The sequence below is a fragment of the Cynocephalus volans genome, chromosome 11, assembly GCF_027409185.1.
Source record: "Cynocephalus volans isolate mCynVol1 chromosome 11, mCynVol1.pri, whole genome shotgun sequence".
Classification (NCBI taxonomy): domain Eukaryota; kingdom Metazoa; phylum Chordata; class Mammalia; order Dermoptera; family Cynocephalidae; genus Cynocephalus; species Cynocephalus volans.
This window is the reverse complement of record NC_084470.1, coordinates 122,357,230-122,369,488: the sequence shown is the minus strand read 5'-3', so window position 1 is coordinate 122,369,488 and position 12,259 is coordinate 122,357,230. Positions and strand designations below refer to the sequence as shown.

Genomic DNA, 12,259 nt, shown 5'->3' with positions numbered 1-12,259 from the left:
GATAAGGTTGGATTTGAGAAGAACAAAAGACTCTTGAGATAATCCAGATGAGAAATGATGGGGCCTAAATTAAGGCAGTGGTGCTATTGATTAGGAGGAAGGGATGCAAATACAGGAAATACAATTAGGACATAGTGGTAGATTGGGGAGGGACAGTGAGGACGATTCAGGTGTCTGGTGGATCTGCCTGAGTGGATACTGGCCCATTGGCATTGCTGGGACTTTCAGCTAGATTATACAAATGAGAAGTCATTTAGGGAAGAAGATAATGTGTTCACTTCTGGACATGTAGAGTTTGAGGTGTCTCTGGTGCATACAGCTGGAGATATACAACAGGCTGAAGGGTATAAATCTGAAGGGAAGAGATCAGAACCGGAAATATAAATCTGGGAGCTATTAGCATATGGATGATAACCATTATTTATCTAACGCTGCTACTGCGTGTAAAGCATTGTTCTGAACGCTTTGCATATATTAGTTCACTGAATCTTCACAACAATCATATCGGGTAGGCATTGCTATTATCCCCATTTTATAGAACAGGCAAAGGAAGCACTGAGAGGTTAACTAACTTTAAGAGATATGAACATTTTTAAGGCACTTTTTTGGAGGGGGGCGGTGGAGGGGTCATGTCCAACCCCAGAAAAGAGAGAGAGGAAGCTCAAAAAGTAGAACTTCAACACTGAAATGACCTCTTTTATCCAAAAGGCAGCCAAATTCATGGAAGGACTGTATGCCAGGATCTCCTTACGGAGGGATCAATGGAGCCCTAATCATGCTTTCAGAGTCACCTAGAGGAAGAAAGTCTCTTTCTTTAAAGATTCTCAATTCATGGGGCCGGCCCGTGGCTCACTCGGGAGAGTGCGGTGCTGATAACACCAAGGCCACGGGTTCGGATCCCATATAGGGACGGCCGGTTAGCTCACTGGGTGAGCGTTGTGCTGACAACACCAAGTCAAGGGTTAAGATCCCCTTACCGGTCATCTTTAAAAAAAAAAAAAAAAAAAAGATTCTCAATTTAAAAGAAAGAAAGAAAAAAGGCCTCCTCTTCAATAAACTTTTCCCAGAGGTACCTGGCCCCCCAAAGAGTTCACAGTGGTCCTTGGAGAAGATAATCCTTTTCTTAGCACTGTGAGGCTTTGGGACCTTGATGAGCCTTTTCCTGATCCCCACTGCAATAGAGACTCAAGCTGAGAGGGCAGCTGGCATTATAATAAAATGCTAATAGCAGAATCTAGGAAGTGGGTATAGTGGAATTTGCTGCAAAATTCTTTTTAACTTTATTGAATATTTGAAATTTTCATAATAAAACGTTGGGGAGAAAAATCATTATTGCCGCTCTTTGCTGTGGGCGTTCTGTGCTTTTGAGGGTCTCGCTGGAATTGATTTCCTGTCATGTGCTCTCTCTTGGAAGAGCCTTAAGACTGTTTTCACCCTTAACGTTGGCACCCTACAAGCCAGGTAGTTCTAACTTTGAGAAAAATTTTAGACATAAATAAATTACGACTATTATTTAACTGAGGCAAACACAACAAGCTTCAGGAAATGTTTCCCACGTCTCAGTTGTGTCCTGGGACTCCCTTTCGCTTCCAACTCTCAAGGTCTCCCAGTCCCGCTTCCTCCATTTCCGGTAGTGACCCTAAGTGATGAGATTCTACTGCTCCCCGATCAAGCAGCAGCTGTTTGGCTCCTCGTGGACCCGATGTGACGTTAAGGGAGGAGGCGGTTGCCAGGGTAGTGAGGGGAACCTAGGGACCGAGAGGGCTCTCCGGGGAAGCGACAGCTCCCCCGCCCCACAGAAGAAGGTTCCCCTTGCCCTTTATGATGTGTGTTTACATGGGCGGAGGGATCCCTGCCAGCTGACAGCCACACCGCGGCCGGCTCTTCTTTTTTTAAAGAGCCTAGCCACAGGCGGTGATTGGCCGCGGCCCGCGCCGCATCAGCCTCCGGGGGCGGGGCCCGGGCCGCATTGTCTGGTCCGGGGCCGGTTGGACGCCCCAGAGGCCGGACCTGGGCAACCCTAGCCTGGAAGTGCCGGGCCTGGAGCTCCCGGAGGACTGGGAGCGAGGCCAGGGCGGGGACGGCGGTGGGTTCCCGGGGGAAAACGGGGTTGCAGGCCTGGCGGCCGGAGCGGGCCCCGCTCCGAGTGCCACGTCTCCAGGAACCCCCTCCTTACTCTTGGACAACACCCCGCCCCCGTCCGGGCCTCCGTCCCCCAAACCACCCCCACTTGTGCAACTCTAGGTCCTTTGGACACATTCCTAGGGGTCTCCATCCTCATCCGGTCTACTCAGCCTCCGGACTTCTAACTCGCAACCTGCCCGACCCCATCTCCCGCTCGGCGCCCCCACATCAGCAGCCTTCGCCCCTAGATCCGCCCGCCTGGTGATGAGGCACTCCCCGAGCTCCTTCCGGTCGCCGCGACTGGAAGATCACGCTCCTGGGTTCCAAACTCGGGGAGCCGCCTTCTCCACGCCCTCTCTGTCCCCCGTCCCCTGTGCACTGCTGCGGGACTGGGCCCCGGGATGAAGGGGGCAGGCCCGGCTCCCCAGCGGTCGGGAAGGGGGCGGCGGCCGGCGCAGCACGTAGCGCACGTGTGGGGCCCGCTCCCCACCCCCGCCGCCGCCTCCGACTCAGACGACTTTCCAGGGCTCCCGGTATCGCCCGTGCGCCTCCTTTCCGCCCAGACCTCGGTCTCTGCGCTTTCGCGTGCGCGTCCTTCCTACCACCACGCTTCCCTTCCCAGCCCTGTTGATCCTCCCCTCATTTCCCCCGGTCTCCCCGATGCACGGGCTTTCCCTCGGCCCCTTCACAATCCACCTCAGCCCCTCAGCCCATCGCCGCTGGTGCCCTGGAGTGTTTGGTGTCAGACGTCCCCTGCGGAAATCCACATACCCTTGGGTTTGGGCTCCTTGTTTTATTTGTGTATTCCCACGACGTGTATTACTACCTCTATCACTGCACTTTTAACTCGGTATTTGTCTTTTTTCCACCGGTTTCCCTGACTGCTCCCTCTACACGTGCCTCTCCAACCAGATTGTAAGCCTCCAGAGGGAAGGAATAATGTCCCTATCCCTGGCACTAAGCACGTGGCAGACGCTCCACAAATATTTGTTTAAGGGGAGGGGAAATGGCCTTGAGTTTCTGTGGTTCCAATTGGCTGAGGATCGAGCTTTGGGCGGGACGAGAAGAATGTGGTTGCCCACACCAAGCGGGAGGGATATTTCACAAAAGATGAGAGGTGAGGTATTGGGGGAGCCCACACAATGGATGGGCACCACAACTGAGATAAACGCCTCTTACTCCCGTTTCCCCGCCCTGCTTAATTGTCCCCGGAACAAACAACCACCTTATGCTATCACCTTCTGCGCAGGATTTCCATGCTCCCTGTTCTGCCCCACCCCAAGCTATGGGGTGGGAGGGTACCCTTGGGGATCCGCTCACCCATGACAAGGGTCTCATCTCTGGGCTTCTGTCCTTGGAAAGCTGGGTCTGGGTCCCAAGGAGGTACCTGGTGACTAAGTACCTCTTCCTCCTCTTCCCCGTCTCCTCTTCCTCTCCAGTCCTGGAATCCCTTCTCTGCAGACTCAGCCCAACTGAGATCCAAGATAACTGCACCTTCAGTCCTGGGCTTTGGTTTACCTGGGTGTGGGACTCGAAGGGCTAGACCCTTGTTTGGGTCAGGCACTGGCAAGTGGGACGTTCCCACGGTGCTGCCAGCCCTGCCCATAGGGGTTGGGAGGGGCAGAGATACCCACGCCAGGGCTTCAGGGCGTGTTTCTTCCCGTTCCAGTTGGGCCACTTTAGAAGCCCTGGACGTGCTGCTGAGAGAGGCTGAGAGGGAAACCCGTGCTTCCTTTCCATCGTGCAGGGCACCACCAGCACTCCTAACTTAGATCTCTGGGCTGAGGAGCCCCTCTCAACATGCTCTATGGCCTTGAATCGCTGGAATGTTTGGAATTCCCAATATCTGGGCAGAAAGGCTTCCAACAGGATAAAAATGGCTGCAACACCGTGTCAGAACTTTACAGAGCACCACATCTTTCATGTTCAACCAAATCATGCTGAGTGTCCAGCACAGGGTCTGACACACTAAATGCTAAATGCTAATTCCCTTTTTTCTCTTCTCTTCATATATCATAAGGGTGATATATGAACAAAGAAATACTCTTCTAACATTAATAAGACAGGGCCATTGGCCTGGAGTTATTCATAGCCTATTGGACATGTCAACCCTGTGAAGTAGGTGGTATTGTCACCATTTTTGAGATGGAGAAATTGAGACTCAGGTTAGTTATCCAAAATCACACAGATAATAATAGCAGAGCTGGAACTAGAACGGTGCACCTAGCACCAGTCTTTGATCTTCCCAAAACACCAAGCTGACTTCTCTAAAGCAGAGGAGAGGACATCAAAGCCTCTTCTCAAGTCTCACCACCAGCTGCCCCTTAACCTGCCAACATCAATCTCTCCCCTCTAGGCCACAGTGTCTTCAAACTTTGATTGTAATCTCCAGTACTTTTGTTTACACAGAAAAAGCAACAAAAGTTTCACAAAACAATAATTACCTTTATTCAGTGATGTGATGTACTTATATGCTGGTTGAGACCCAATAAGTTGATTTGTTAACCCATAATGGACTGTGATCCTCAGTTTGAAAAAGTACTGCTTCAAGGTTAGTTTTTCCTGCTGTTTAGGCAGCTTTCAAAAAGATGTACACAGAGGGGCTGGCCAGTTAGCTCAATTGGTTAGAGCATGGTGCTGATAATATCAAGGTCCAGGGTTTGACCCCTGTATGGGCCAGCTGCACTCCCCCCACCCCAAAAAGAAAAGGTACACTCAGACATACACAGAGGGAAGACCATGTGAACACACTGGAAAAAGATTGCGATCTACATGCCAAGGAAAGAGGCCTCAGAAAGAAAAACAATTCTGTCCAGTGTTTGATTTTGGACTTCTAGCCTCCAGAATTGTGAGAAAATACTGTTTTATAAGCCAATTCCTTAAAATAACTCTCTTTATATATTTGCATACACATATATACATCCTATTGTTTCTGTTTCTGTGTAGAACCCTGATTAATACAATCAAATAGTCTCCCCTACTCATACCCACCTAGTCTTGAATTTCAGCTACTAAGTTCATAGCTACCAATTATGATGCATGCACATATCACATGTAAGTCCTGTACATGTTTACCTCCTGTGGTAGGGGAGTAGGTGGATAGGTCACAGGAATAACATCACAGAGGAAGCTTAGCTCAAGGGTAGAAAGCTGAGGAGAACTCAGTTTACTGTGCCTCACCTTTTGCTCATTACTCCTAGAGGGACTGGTCCTCATCACCTCTGCTCCTCTTCCTCTTTTTCTCTCGCCTGCCTCTTCCAGAAACCCGTCGAACTCAGAGGACTGCATGAGAGCCATCCTCCCCATGGGACTGGTAAACCACGTGGGAGATCCAGACAGGGAACAGAGCTGTGCCTGTGGTGGTGAAACCCTTGAACTGCAATCATAAAGCCTCTTTATTCAGTGTATGTATCCATGTATTTATGGTCTAGAGAAGTCTATTTCTTTTATATAAAGAGGCTTGTATCTGAATCACCTGTGTGACTAAAAGTCTTTGATTAAGGAACTCAGGTAAGGAAAGTTTAATCTGTAAAAACTTGCTACCATATATAAGCATTATTTTTATGACTCTTATCAAAAAGCTAAATGGCTAAGGGAGAGAAGCATGTTAACTTCCACAAAATACTAAACTGGGAGGCATCCCTGAAAATTGGGAAGATTAGAGAATATTATAGCCTCTGGAGCATGGGAATTACTGACTACAATTTCTTTTCTATTTATGTACTGAGCATGCAAGGAAATAATCAAGAGCAGGTGACAAGGCATATTAAAGCCTTTCCTCTGATAATCTACGAGCAATCAGAGAAACACATTGTCACTAGAGAAAAGATACTGAAAGAGGAAGAGAGCATCACACGAGCACTGTAGAGGCTGAGCCAGCCTAAATTCCAATAACCTAACATTCACGAAAGGATTTTTTTGTTTAACCTAAGTTAACAGAATCATGTTCTAATCAAGGTCTGTGAATGAGGTTAAAAATTGGAATAAATTGGGCCGAGCCCGTGGCGCACTTGGTAGAGTGCTGCGCTGGGAGCGCGGCAACGCTCCCGCCGCGGGTTCGGATCCTATATAGGACTGACCAGTGCACTCACTGGCTGAGTGCCGGTCACGAAAAAACGACAAAAAAAAAAAAAAAAAAAAAAAATTGGAATAAATTAAGGATATCTTTTATTTTTAAAAGTAGGAAAAGCACCAATTTGGCATAGCACTTAGCAATACTTCAAGTTTAGCTATTTTAATAAATACTTTTATTTTTGTTTTAAAAAGTGGGAGTGGGAATGGGGTGAGGCACAATGAGCATCCGTGTTCTCAGATAAACTGACCATGTCACTAAGGCCACAGCCGACCCTCATCTTTTTGAGTAGGAGAAACTTTGGGAAAGTTGAATCTCCAAACAAACCTGTGAACTGAATGCAGCAAATGTCATCACAGGACAGGTGACTCCCTTCTTTAGGAAAGGAATAAGGTTAAATTCCACCAGGTTACTCGATCATATAAGAGAGTGCACTTGCACATAAGTTAACAATGATGAGAAAGGACAGAATATGGGGGGCAAGGGGCAGTATATGTGGGGGTAGCCTTCCAAAGGACAGAAGGGAAGTTCTAGGCACGGAAGGAAAGGAAAAGAGTCTTCCACCTGTACATGTTGACCTCTTGCCATAGGAACCACATCCTGACGTAGACACGATGAAGTCCATCAGGCACTGCTTCATAACCACAGTGGGCATCGCATTCCTGTGGCTCTTCATCACTTTGAAAGTCCCCAGGGAAATTGAAGATGACCAAAATGTGATGACTATCAAAGGCCAAGTAGCAATCCTTGCCCCCAGTTTGAAAATTGGGGATGTTGGGTGGGAATGGTGTGGACAGGCAGATTCACAAAAGCACCTGGGCTTTCCTTCTTCCTGTGCCATTCCACCTGAGAGTAGGAGGCTCCAAAGGGAATTGGGGCATAAATCTGGACCCATTAGATCATAAAGAAGCAGTATTTATTTCTCATATTTGTTAAGGTGAAGAAGAGAGCAAAATACTGCTTAAGCACTGGATACTTTGGCCAGTGGCCAGGCATCCTGAGAATGTGCTGGGCTCACTCTGAGAGTGGTCTACTCCACTTTTTCCCCTAGAAAAGCTTATGGGAAGCCACTGGGGGATAAACCCAGTTCTTTTTATTGAAGGAGGTATATGTTTTGCCTTTGTGAATGCCCCAGGAGGTCAGTTATAGCACTAAGAAGGACAGACCACTAGAAGACTGGCAGAATCTCACCTTCAAATATATGGAAAAAATCCAGCAGAGAAGAAAGAGTGAGTGCCAAGGAGGGGGAGGGATGGAGTATCCCAGGGGAAATAGGGGCATCAAGAAAGGTAAGGTAGCTAAAAAGGAAAGAAGAAAGGGGGAGGAGAAAAGGCAGAACTGTGCCCAGGAATATTTGAATCCAGCAGAAAATTCTCTCCCTGCTCCCCAAGACATTTATGTATTAGGGGTATGAGGAAGGAGGAGGAAAAAGGTAAAGTTAGTTGTTATAAGAAGGTGAAATCACTGGATTAGAGATTTGGGAAGATGAGCTGGGTACAAAAAAGCCATTATAGGGCCGGCCCCGTGGCGCACTCGGGAGAGTGCAGCGCTTGGGAGCGCAGCGGCGTTCCTGCAGCGGGTTCGGATCCTATATAGGAATGGCCGGTGCGCTCACTGGCTGAGCGCGGTGCTGACGACACCAAGCCAAGGGTTGCGATCCCCTTACCGGTCACAAAAAAAAAAAAAAAAAAAAAAAGCCATTATAGGGGCTGGCTGGCTGGCTTAGTTGGTTAGAGTGCACCCTTATAACACCAAGGTCACAGGTTTGGGTCCCCATACCAGCCAGCCACCAAAAACAAAAAAGAATTATAATAACTATAATAACAGCTAATGTTTATTGAGCACTTAAACCATGCGACCCAAAGTTCTAGACTCAAAGAAGACTTCAGAGGGACCCACAGGGATTCAGCATCACTTAGCTTAGTACTTCTCAAACTTTAATGTATATACAAGTCACCTGGTGATATTGTTAAAATGCAGATTCTGATTAACTAGATCTGAGGTGGGGTGGTCAAGATTCTGGATTTCTAATAAGCTTGAAGATGAGGCTGATGTTGCTGGACTAAGAACCCCACTTTGAGTAGCAAGGATGTAAACATCCCCTTGCCAAAGGAAAGAACAGATGGGAAACAGGAAAGGGAAGAAAGGGAGAGAGCAGGTGCCAAATAGCACCCAACCCCTAACCCTTTCAACAACCCTTGTCACCATACACTGACAGTTGTCCCTGTTTTACCTCTCCTTAGCATGGCTGACGGTGGGGATCTCTTCAGTGCCACGACAGGATCGAAGCAGCCTTGTGTATACATTGGTCTCCATGTTCCGTGCTTCTTCTAAGGCTGAGCGGAAACATCTCACAGTGCTGGTCCACCTGGCGGGTTCTGACCTCACCTGGCTCAGAGACACTGTTGCCCATATTTCAAGCCTCTTCAGCCCACAGATCTTGGCAGGGCAGTTGCTACTGATCCACGCTCCATCCGATGCCTACCCCACTGTGGATGGCATAAGGACTGATGGGCATCGTGGAAAATTCTACTCCAAGGAGAACATAGATCATGCCTTCCTCATGAGCTTTGCCACAAAGCTCTCTGATTACTTCCTCTTAATAGAGGATAATGTGTTTTGTGCCCCCAACTTTGTCACCCACATTTATTTGCAGGTGACCACCATGAAGTCCATCCCATGGGTGCTACTGGAATTCTCAAATATGGGCTTCCTTGGCAAACTCTTCCACAGCAGGGACCTCCCACTCCTGGCCCATTTCCTCCTCCTCTTCTACAAGGAGAAACCCCTTGACAGGCTGATCCCTCATTTCCGTACCCTCCTGGTCCAGGAAAACCCAATCCTCTGCAAGCCGTTCCTCTTCTACCACAGGGTCTCCTATCCTACCTTTAATGACAAGAAGGATGCCACATTTCTGAAAAAGAATGCTTATGGGCCTGACAACCCACCTGGAGCCGTTTTCACTGATATGAAGGTTTCTGATGTTCATTTCCCCTGGGAGGCCTACACTCTGGATGAATCATTCTTTTGGACATACAACGTTAGTGTTGGGAACCATCTGACGGTGATTTTGAACCAGCCAGCAAACCTCAGCAGAGTGCAAGTGCTGACGGGCTCCATCGTGGATGGAGAGTATGCCCTAGCGAAGGGGCAAGTGGAGCTGGGCTACTCCCCCCAGGGGATGTCTCAGTACTGTACCAGCTTTGCCTTGCTGGGCCATCTCTTGGAAGGGCAGATGGATCAGAAGATATTCCTGATAAATATGGGGTACCACGTGAGCTGCGTGAGGCTGGTGGTGAAAGCTAGTCAGGTTGGCGGTCTCATGATCAGGCATATCTACCTCTGGGAGGAAGCTGGTCAGAGCTGAAGATAAATCAGTTAAGGGTATGAAAATTAAAATCTTGAAGCTATTTCATTCTAGCCCATATGAGTGACACAGAGGAGTTGCAAGGGAATTAGGGGCAGAAAGAGAAGACTATCATTCTTTGGTGCCACCAAGATGTTAGAGACTTGTTTCTTCCTCTTTCTACCCAAACAAGCAACTCTCATAGGATATCTTTTGCTGAGGCAGACATAGCTTAGCCCAATTTGAGGAAAGACCTTGGTCACCCCCAGAATCTTTAGATTCATGGGATCAGCCTAAATACCGTGTGTGTGTATGTGTATGTATATGTGTGTGTGTGTGTGTGTGTGTGTGTGTACACATACAGTTATATGTTCACACGTAGTCAGAGGTGGGGGTGAACTATAGCATAATAGGAGGTACAGTGATGACATCATGGGGAGTTTCTAAAATTGACATCATAAGAAGCCAAGAAAGGGATTCTCATTACAAGTTCAACTCTCTGGGGCTGGCTAGTTAGCTCACTTGGGAGAGCATGATGCTGATAATACCAAGATCAAGGGTTCATCAGGTACAGAAAGAGAAATACGATATATTCTCACTTATTTGTGGGAGTTAATAAAAATAAATATACGAACAAATAAACGGGAGGGCAAAAAAAAAAAGAAGACACAACAATCACAACAATTCCTTGAAATTCTTAAGACAAGTGAGCAGATATGATGTTGATGGGGGGAATGGGGGGAAAAGGAGGGAGGAAAAGGAGGAATTGGTAAAGGGACACAAAAATCAACTACATTGTATATTGATAAAAAAAATTTTTTTAAAGTTTCAGTTCCCCATACCCACCAGTTGCTCCATCTTCCCCCCCAAAAGTCCAATTCTCTGAAGTTCAGGAAAGTAGCAAATGGGAGTATAGCAATAAAACTAAACCCTTAATTCTACGCTTTTAAGTTGTATCATAGTGCCAATCTAGTTCCCTCCTTTCCTCACCAATAAATGGGCATAAATAGTTTATAATGAGAGCTTCACTCTCTCTCAGCAATCACTCCTTAACACCCACAATGCTCCTGAAATTCTTCCCTATCTGTAATTAGTAAAGTGGTCAAAACCCAGTGGCATTTTTCAGATCTCATCCTGCTTAGCTGTGTGCAGCAATACACAATGCTAATTATGTCTTCCTTCTTGTAACCATCTTCTTCCTCCATGTATTAGTTGGTTTCTGTTGTTTGTAATGGAATACCTGAAACTGGGTAATTTATAAGAAAATAAAATTTATTTCTGACAGTTTTGGAGACTGGGAGGTCCAAAGTCCAGGGAACACATATAGTGAGGGCCTCCTTCTGGGTGGTGACTCTCTACAGTGACACGGTATCACAAGGCAAGAAATGGCAAGAGTGAGAGAGCTAACCTTCTCACTTGCTCTCCTTATGAAGCCGTCACACCCATGATAACTCTTTACTTCATGCATGGATTAATCCATTCATGAAGGCACAGTCCTCATGATCAGTTCAGCTCTCAAAGGCCCCACCTCTCAAACACCATAGTTGGATTTCCCACCCTCTTAGTACTGTTGCAATGGAGCTCAGCTTTCCAATACACGAACTTTTGGGGGACGCATTTGACTCATAGCACTTGATTTCTAGCATTTGTTCATTCTTATTGAGTGTCTACTATGTGCTAGGCAGAAAAAAAGACCTGTCTGTGAAGAGGTGTTTTTTTGATTGGGTGGGGGGATACAAACAGGTATATTAAGTATCATGTTGGGGTTAAGTACAGGGCCCTAGGGAACACAGAATTGCTGTTCCTAAAACATTTTGGGGGACTCACGAAAGGCTTTTTGGAAGATGTGACGTCTAAGCCTAGATCTGCCAGATGATTGAGAAGACAGCCAGGTGATGTGGGAAGAGGGGCAGGGAGATTTTCTGATAGAAAAAACAGCATGCAGAGAAGTGGGCCTGAGGTGAGAGAGAAGAAGGTCTGGAGATTAAGGGCAAGCTGGGGTGAGGATGGGACAGAAGATGAAGCCACAGGAGTAAAGGACCAGCCTAAGAAGGGCCATAGATAGTTCAATGGGGGAAAGAATAGTCCTTTCCACTAATGGTGTTGGAACAACTGGATATACACATGCAAAAGAATGAAGTTGGACCCTACCTCACATCATACAACAAATTAACATAAAAGGAGTCACAGACCTAAATGTAAGAGCTAAAACTATAAAGTTCTTATAAGAAAACATAAATGTACATTGTTGTGACCTTGGACTGGGCAATATTTTCTTAGCTATGACACCAAAAGCATAAGCACTCAAAGAGTAGATAAATGGGACCTCATCAAATTAAAAATTTTTTGTGCTTCGCAGGACACTATCAAGAAAGTGAAAAGTCAACCCCAGAGTGGAAAATATTTGCAAATTATATATCTAATAAGAGACTGGTATCCAGAATATATAAAGAACTCATAAATCAATAATAAAAAGACAAACCATCTAAAAAATGGGCAAATGATTTGAATAGACATTTCTGCAAAGAAAATATATGAATGGCTAATAAGCACATGAAAAGATTGTGCTTTAATCATCATTAGTCATTAAGGAAATGCAAATCAAAACCTCAATGAGGGCCAGCTGGCCCACGGCTCACTCACTCGGGAGAGGGCGGTGCTGATAACAACAAGGCCACGGGTTCGGATCCCTATATAGGGATGGCCAGTTCGCTCAC

General features: G+C 46.7%; 1 protein-coding gene across 1 annotated transcript; it reads left to right on the top strand.

Moving 5' to 3' along the window:
• The first annotated feature begins 2,525 nt into the window (after positions 1–2,525).
• LOC134390253 (alpha-1,3-mannosyl-glycoprotein 4-beta-N-acetylglucosaminyltransferase-like protein MGAT4E) lies at positions 2,526–9,563 on the top strand. The gene is made up of 4 exons (XM_063113470.1): positions 2,526–2,709; positions 3,166–3,241; positions 5,386–5,486; positions 8,440–9,563. Exons 1-4 carry the CDS (start codon positions 2,526–2,528, stop codon positions 9,561–9,563), a joined length of 1,485 nt encoding a protein of 494 aa, XP_062969540.1.
• The last annotated feature ends 2,696 nt before the right edge of the window (positions 9,564–12,259 follow it).